Genomic DNA, 9463 nt, shown 5'->3' on the forward strand with positions numbered 1-9463 from the left:
CATGTTAATGTTCAGTTGCATTTCATAAGAGAGAAGATTGCACAAGGATATGTGAAGGTGATGAAGGTTTCAAAAGATTACAATCCTTATATGATTACAAAATTCTTCAATCGAACCATGTTCTTTTTGTGTGTGATTATTTTGTATTCTTCCTCTTACATTTACCTTCTATCTGTTATGTTAGCGAGTTTCCCTATTATCATCTTTATTTGCATGGTAGACACTTTGATAGCTATCATTTTGCTGTCAAATTAATATGATTCAAGCGTAGACCTGTCTAACGCTAGATAGATGATACTATAGAAGTGGTCAGATGACCTCAAGATTAAAGTTATTGAGTGTGAATAAATATATGCTCATCGCACTTTTATAATGAATTTAAAATGGTGTGTGAACTTGGAATGAACACGTGAGTGGTTGATTCCTCTTTTACCTATTGCGTTTATGGGTTTCTCTATTATCGTCTTTATTTGTGTGGTAGACACTTTGTAATAAATTTAAGTGAGTTAATTCCTTAACAAAATGGTGCAGTGAACGTATCATGAACATGCAAGTTGTTGAATCTTGTCTTGTTAGGATTCCATTTATCAAAAGTCTTCTTGACAAAGGATTTCAGGTAAATGTATCCCATTGTGATAAAAATTACAATGTAAGTGAGTTATCGTTGTTATTTGATGGGAAGTACCGATATGTTGGAAACTCGTACTTGAAGGGTAGATTATTAGAATTTCAAGTATGAGTTTGATTCCTCAATGAATAGAAATAAGCCTGAAGAGCAATATAGAAGAAAGAAAACCCACTACTCATTGCCTTATTGTTTTGGGTTGAATGTGACGTGTGACTTTCTTATATAAAATGTTGATGACTCATTGGTGTTAAATCTCCCATCGGAAACCCGACAAAAAACTTGTTGAAAACAATTGATGGATTCCAAATTTACCATGTTAAAAATAGTTCCACTTCCAAATTAGTAGAGCGCAAACAAATCAATTATCATTACTAAATATTACAAAAAAAACAGGTTGGAGCTATCCATAGCCAATACAAAATATAAAGGTTATTACGATCCACCATTAACATATACATGCATGTTCTTGTAAAAGTTTTTATTAGTGATCATTGATGTCACATGCATTTAGTAAAATACTTTTCATTAATTTATTTTACATTGAGCTCACGATACCATCTTCTGAAGATTGTTTGGTGGGTAGAGTAGCCAAACTAGCTGAGTTTCCATTCACAAAGTTACATTGTGCTCGAATCTCTCCCTGTGATCCTGTGAGCACTTGTATGATGCTCATTTTTATCATTGATGCCTTAAAATTTTCGTAGAAAAGAGTCTGATTACTACTGAAACTGTTGACAATTGGAATAGTATCTGCACCACTTGTGGAAAATAACTCTTGATCACTTCGAAGCAAGCCATTTTGAAGTTGAAGATTGGAGTAGTAGTTGGAGTCAAGTTCATCAGGAGTGGTTAGGTCTAAATTGGTGAGATTGGTTCCAGGTCCACCATTGGGGCATATTGCTTGTAGTGATTGTAAAAGGGTTGTGTTAAGAGTTGGATCAGGGTTTCCAGTGCCATTGAAATTGTATAATCGATTATCAAAAAATCTACATTGAGCTCTGCCAATTGTATGAGCACCTGAAAAATGAATCATACGTATGTAATACACATCTCTAACTCTATTAAATGTATTTTTTATAATGTAAAAATTATACCTGAAAGTGCAACTAGATCAGTTGTGTTAAGGTTTTGCCTTTCAAATGCAGATTTGAGTTGATCAAGGGAGAAATTAGGACCAGGAAGATTTTGATTAGCAAGATCAAAACTTGCATTTAAACTGTCTCTTCTTCCTAGAGGAACTTTCCAATCAGGACCATGAGCCTAACAAGTAATAAAACAAACAAGATAAGATAAAAGAAATTTTCCAAAACATCCACAAACTAAAAAAGAAGATGAAATAATCAAATTGACAAAAAAGGAAAGTGATTTCAGAAAAAAAATCGTGTAAATAAATTTTTATTCGTTTAATATTGACTTAATTCCTAAAAATATATTAAAAGATTTTTTTTAAAATATTTAAAAGTAATTCAGTAAAATTTTATCAAAAGAACAAAATTATCTCTAAATTTATATTTTTTTTAACTAAAAACTTAAGGAGATATATTTTGTGTATACTATAAACATAGGACTCTGATATTTTCACCCTGCTTTTCTAAGTTCACCCACTATTTTTTTCCCGTTACGTATCTCAATACTGTTTCCTTTAAGATATACTCCTATCAATATATTTTTCTAAAACTGGGGTGAACTTAGCACAAGCATAATGAGAATAGCAAAGCCTTGAACATATCTAAAACTGTGGGCTTTATATCTACCGACTTGGGCTGAAGGGTCAAAGGTAGTTAATTAGCCAAGCCTAAATAAAGAAGTATCATAATCTTATGACGACTATTTCTTCCTGCACCTCCATACCTTCTTCTCTCACCTCCATAAGTTTTCAAATTTCCAAATATACCCCTTTATAATATTCCGGATTACGTAATCTGAAAGTCATTTTTCAAATTTGTAATTAGTTACCGGATTACATAATCCGAAAGCCATTTTTCAGATGCATGATTATTCTTTGGATTACATAATTCGGAAGTCTTATTTAACTTCTGGATTATGTAATCCAGAAGTCTTTTTTCAAATGAGTTTCCGAATTACATAATCCAGAAACTACTATAGAGGTGAGACAAGAAGGACAAAAATGTATTTTCATCTTATGTATGGAGGTGGCAGAAGAAGATTAGGTGCAGGAAGAAACAGCCTCTTATGACCATTATTTCGTTGGATTCTCCCCTCCCAACAAAAATTTAAGATGAGACCATATTTATAGTATATATAATAAATTTGAATGCTTATTTTGAGATAAATTGTTTATGTTTTATTTTATATTTTCATATTTAATTATATTTATCTTAATTTTTAATGTTTTTATTTTCCTTAATTTCCTTAAAAAACATCGAACTTGCTCGATTAATATTAAATATAATGAGATATTTAAAATCTGGATTCGTTTATTTCCTTCAGTTAAAAGTAACAATAGTTATATAAATTCCTTACAAAAAATAAAAACTAAAAAACCGGTTTGTTACTTTTCTTATAAACAGTTAGATTATATAATATATTTTTTTAATCTTAATAAGCAATTTTTTTTTTCTTTGCCATGAACAATTTCTTAACACTGGGTATATAATGCTTTGCCATGAGTCTTTAAAATATTCAAATAAGAGATCATGTTTTTGTCTATGAAAAGACATAATATTGCAAATCGTGTGGTTAGTTTTTGGCCTGGGCACAAGGCTTCAGTGTATATCTCACATTATTGAGGACTCATCAAAGTTTTGACAATAACTACACAACTAACTGTCCAGATATATATAGCAGCACTATATCACAGTTGAACACTAATTTCTTTCTTTTCTTATAATTATTTTTTCTCTTCCTAAATCAACCCCAAAAATGGGATTGCTTGATTTTACTGCGAGATTTGCATCGTTTATGTATATATTATTTTAATTAAATTATTAATTAATATGAAATCTATATTAGTTAGTATGTTGAATGCAGGAAAATAGGCACAGTTACCAGAACAGAAGATATCTGAGCTGCAAGAGCAAGAATATCAGCACAAGAAACTATGCCAGGGCAAGCATTTTCTACTGCTGTCTTGATCTGATTCACAACATCCAAACCTCTTATGGAGTTGTTATTTGGTGCTGCAGTTTGTTCACTCACAATCGTAGCAGTGTCGTTCAAAAGAATTGATGCATCACACCCCTGATACTCATATAAACACACATCATTTCAATTATGTAGCAGCATAAAACTTGATTAAGACCATTACACTCTAATAGTGTTTATGTTTGACTATTAAAAGTGATTAGTAAGATTTTTCAATAGAGATGATAATGATATCTCTATATAAGGATGGTGAAGAAACCAAGCAAGAATTGAGAATGCTGCAGACTTACCTGAACAAAGCAATCATGGAAATGGAGCCTTATGAGACTGGCGAGAATACGAGGATCAGATTTGGAGACATTTCTGACAACTTCACGCACAAGAGAATGCACCTTTGGACATGTGTCCCTGTAAAAGGAGTTATCAAGCTGTGCATGTGAGAAGGGTGGTGATGCTGCAAGCAAAACCACCACACAGCAAAGTGCTACTTTCACTGAGAAAACACAGAAAGAGGTCATTGTTTCTTGTGTTTTGAACTGTGAATGTGATGCTTTTGTGAGCAAATGCTTAGGGTCTATTTAAGGAGACAGATGAAGAAAAAAGAAAAATGGAACGTGGTCGTTTGCTGGTGGGTTCAGATTTTTCAATCATGCTACCGGTTAATCAGAAAAGTCAAATTTGGCGTTTCAAATTTAATAATAATCGATTCATATATTCACGATGAAGCCTCAGCTTGCTTAAGTGTGTTCTCAGCAGTTATCACAGACACACACTCAATAAGACATGGAGACAGACTCTTTCTCTTTTTTATTATTTTTGTCTTGTTAAAGTAGTACTGAGCAGAGAGATTTTTCACCTTATATTTTTAAAAAATGTTTTTATATTACTGATTCAGAAGAATTTATTTTTTATTTTTATAATTATATCAATTTTTTTTAAAATATTTTGTTTGTTATTTTTTTAAATTATGTTAAAATTATGGTAGAATTATCAAAGATAAAAAAAATATTTTGAGTTACACACTTTACTAATATTATACTAATGCTGGTACCCATAACAGCAATCTCCAATACACCATTTAAGATTTTTATTTTTCGATAATATTTTTTACTATGACTAAACTCGATAATATTTGATCTAGTGAACTCTATTTTTTACCAAAATTTTGATCGAGCTAATATTTATATAATTAAGTTTTAGTGTGAAATTAACCAGAGAAATATTAAATATGTGCGTTAATGGAAATTAGCACTTCCTCCAAGTTTTGTTTATTTTGTAAACATAAATTATTTGTCTCGATATTCACTAAAAGGATGTTTGTTTTATTTCACCGAGAATTGTTTTCAGAGCTGAAAAAAAAAACTCAGCCTGAAGTAATTAGATTATTGTTTTGTTTGAGTTAAAAGAGAGAGTAAAAAAGAAATAAGTTATTTAAAGTGAGAAGAAGAGAGAGAAATAATAGAAAATTTACATTTAATTGAATTAATATCATAAAATTTAAAAAGCTAAATTAATTAGATAATATAATAAATTATCAAAATATCTTTTGTTAAAATATAATAAAAATGAATATGAATAAAAATTGAAAGATGATTAATTATAAAGTAATTACTTTATGAAGTAAAAAGTAATATTAAAAATTAAAACTTAATTTATTTAAATAAATAATTGCCAGTAATATATAATTTTTTTCACATACCAATTTTTAAAAAATTTAAATATAATAAAATTAGTTTACAAATTAATTAATTAAATTTAAACTTTTTCATAAAATTAATTATTAATTATTGAAATAATTTACTTCATAAAACATTAAATTTTTTATTTTTTATTTTTTTATAATACTCTTATTTTAATTATTTATTATCTTCCAGTGAAAATAAATATTTATTAAGTTTTATTTATACTTAATCACTAATAAATTATGTTTTCGTTTTGTTTATAAGAAAAATTACAATTTGAGAGGGACGATTAGAAATACAAATATGAGTTGAAACTAAGGCTTTTCATGAGTACTCAACATAATACTTCTCTCCCATTCTATTCACTCTTCAAATTAAAATTAAAAAAGTAATATCAATTTATCACTTACCATAGTTAATCACAAGTATCTTATATACAAGTTAAAAATAACACATAGTTAATCACATAAATAAATTAATACATCCTTATTATCATTATTATCTAATAATATAGAAACCAAATAAATAAATAAATTATTTACAAGAACTATAATCAATATTCATAGAAAAATATTTCACTCTTAATTTAAATAAACTTAACGATCATCTACAAGTATGGTTAAATAAAACTTACATGTTATACCTATTACTATTTTATTCAACGTTGAATCAAGACTATGGTGAGAGAATAAATTTATGTGTTCTATATACTTACGAGTGCATAAATTATTAATATATAATTGTGTTTAATATTATTTTAATAAGGAGCATATTTCGATTGGTACGTCTACAAAGAAGAAAAAGGAAAAAGACGCTATTTTTACTTTATTTCAAATGTAAAGATTATTGAAGTAGCTTTAATATATTATCAATGTGTTTGAACTTTTTATATGATAGTGCATGGTGTCACAATTGACATTTTTAATATTATATGTATTGCAATTTTATATTTTATCTTTTATAAAAGTTTCATTTATTTAAAATATTCACGCTTAACAAAAAAAAAAAGATAGCAGTTTTATTTCATAAAAAAAAAACAAAATGACGAAAACATATTTAACTAACAAAATTATATATTAATCTAAACCCTATCCATAAAACTTTAACCCTAATGTTAAATCATAATTTTAAACTCTAAACACTAAATCTAGAGCCTGAATCCTAAAATATACTTATAACAACGGTTCTCTTTGAAATTATCTTTACAAGTTTTTTATAAGCACTTATAACGACGGTTTTATAATTATCGTTTTAAACAATTGATTTATAACGATATTTGCAATAATAAAAATTCGGAAACCATCTTTATATAATTTTTTTAACTATCGTTAATAAGCTATTTTGTACTAGTGATTAAAAATGATACATCTCTATATGAATTGTTTTGTATATTGTTATTGAATCTAAATCTTTTTAATTAAATATTAACTCTCTTTTCAAATCTAAATATTAAAAAATAGTATCATAATTGTTCTTGTATGAAGGAATTTAGAGGAATTTTTAATGCTTAAACTATTAGTTCCTTCACTTCGATCGTTTGTCATTATCTTTCTTCGTTCTTTACCTTATTGACTCCTTTGTTTCAGTCGAATTTCTCTTCTTTCCTCCACTCCTTGCTCTATACTTTTAGCTCTTAGTTGTGAGGACACCTACAAAAAATGCTTTGGTGCAACAAATATGCAATAATGATATACATTTGCCTTGGTTGTTGTACCTATTTATTCAGTTGTGATGGTTATGAGTTCGGTTACTGTTGGATCGAAATTAGTATATGAATAATAATAAAGAACGTATTACCTAACTTTTTTACGTTTAATTTTGTTAATTATCCTTTGATCTTAATGCATCTAAACATTTCAGTCGGTTGGTACCGGATACTAAAAAATCCTGAAACCATCTGGTCCAACCAGTACAATAATATTTTATATAGTTTCCTCAAAATTTATTGATGTTGAATTATTTTAATAAATCCTTTCAAAAGATCCACAATGTAATTACATTTTGAAGTAAATATATTAAATGTAGATAGTTCAAAATCTTAAGTTGTTGAATATCTAATAAACCTGACTAATAATTTTAAAATGATTTTTCACTACAAGAAAATCATGAAATAGAAACCAATTTTTAGAAACAAAAAATAATTAGTTATAATAATAACTAAATTAGAGACCATTTTAGAAACTAAATAAAAAATTGGTTTCTAAATTAATTTCTATTATTGTTAAATAGTTTCTTGGTATTTAATTAGCAACCAAACTTTTAACTACCAATTATTTAATTTCTAAATTTGATTTCTAAAACCTTGATTACTAATTAGATACCAATTTAAAAACTATTTAACAATAATACAAACTAATTTAAAAACCAATTTTTTTTAGTTTCTAAAATTTAATTTAATTACTATTACAACTAATTATTTTGATTTCTAAAAATTAATTTTTATTTTAATAATACTGTAAAATAAATAAAAAATTAGACTTGAATCTTGTCCCTGACATATTTTTGTATTGGACAAAAGATAAGGTCAGCCATTATTAAACCTTAAAAGTAAAGGTGTATGCCAACTACCATGCTTTTGAAAGGACGAGTGATGAAACAGTAACATGTAAACGTGGGACCTTCTCAATTCTGAATACATTGGTTTTCCAAACATTGTTTTTTCAATGCTCCTTTTGGTCAATAAAATCATCCCATGCCCCTTCTAGTAACTTCTCTCTACTTTTGCTTTTACCAAACCATTTTAACATTTATACATCAATCTCCATTTTTTTATTTAATTACAATTTGACCACTTTTTCATTTTATTCACAAAATACACTAATAATGGTTTCATGTGACAGTTTTTCTACTTTCTAAACAAGATCCCACCAACACTGGATATTACTAATATCATATTAGTCATCACGTGATAAAGTTTATTTGACCACCATCCATCTTCTTTATTGATTAAAATTACTTAAATATTGTTGGGTAACGTTACTTTAATTTCTTTAATATGAACAAATATTTTGTATTTTTTTTTTAAATTTTAAAGATATCAAGTTGATTAGAGATAATAATATTTTATAATATATAATTAATATAAATTTCATTTTATAAGTTGATTTTATAAAATAAGTTAAAATGATCCAATTATCTATTATCGTATCATATAAAATCATAAATGTGTTGATTTGATGATACCACTCATTATTGATATAGTCTCATTCATAAATGTGCTAATGTTTTGCGTATTTGGAGTTGGGTTCAACACATTTTTCATACTTATCATTTCTCTAATAAGGATGATCTTCTTTCTTTTATTAAGAGTGATGGTAGTCCGTTGGTTAAATTAATTAAGCTAGCTGTGATAACTTTTTCTATTTGGATGATATGGCGTATGAGAAATTATGCTCGTTTTCAGGATAAGATTGAGATTTCTAGGGCTATTTTGGTTATTAAAGACTTAACTTGTCTAGTGGGTAATTCGTCTAAAGCTTCAATGAAGAATGACATGTTTGATTTCAATGTGCTAAAGTTTTTTGGTATTAACACTCGTACTGGTAAAGTTCTACGTCCTCTTCCTGTTAGATGAGAGTTTCCTTCACCAGCCTGAGTTAAAATTAACATTGATGGGGCTGCTAGGGGATATCCTGGTCTTGCTACTTGCGGAGGTATTTTTCGTGGGAGTATGGAGGAATTTATTGGAGCTTTTTCTGCGTTTCTTGAAGTTCAGACTGCTCTGGTTGCTGAGTTTTATGGGGTTATACATGCTATGGAGGAAGCTCAAAAGATGGGGCTTACTAATGTCTGGCTGGAATGTGATTCTGCTTTGGTTTGTGCTGCGTTTACTGTTAGGACAAATGTTCCTTGGATGCTTTGTAATCGATGGAATGTTTGTCTTAATTACTGTGGAAAAATTAGGTTTACGGTTACTCATACTTTTCGTGAAGGAAATGCGTGTGCTGATAAGTTGGCTAATTTAGGATTTTTTCATAGAGAATCTTTTCTTTGGTATAATAGGCTTCCACCTTGTCTGTTCTTAGAATTCTTTATGAATAGGTATAGT

General features: G+C 28.1%; 1 protein-coding gene across 1 annotated transcript; it reads right to left on the reverse strand.

The window, feature by feature from the left end:
• Positions 1–1092: 1092 nt before the first annotated feature.
• Positions 1093–4531, reverse strand: LOC137832039 (peroxidase A2). Its single transcript, XM_068640012.2, has 4 exons — positions 4024–4531; positions 3638–3829; positions 1723–1888; positions 1093–1645 (listed from the first exon to the last, which is right to left on the reverse strand). The coding sequence occupies exons 1-4, from the start codon at positions 4249–4251 to the stop codon at positions 1164–1166; spliced, it is 1068 nt and encodes a 355-aa protein (XP_068496113.1). The 5' UTR covers positions 4252–4531; the 3' UTR covers positions 1093–1163.
• Positions 4532–9463: the final 4932 nt, after the last annotated feature.

Source organism: Phaseolus vulgaris, chromosome 6 (assembly GCF_051622355.1).
Source record: "Phaseolus vulgaris cultivar YP4 chromosome 6, ASM5162235v1, whole genome shotgun sequence".
In the NCBI taxonomy this organism is placed as follows: Eukaryota; Viridiplantae; Streptophyta; class Magnoliopsida; order Fabales; family Fabaceae; genus Phaseolus; species Phaseolus vulgaris.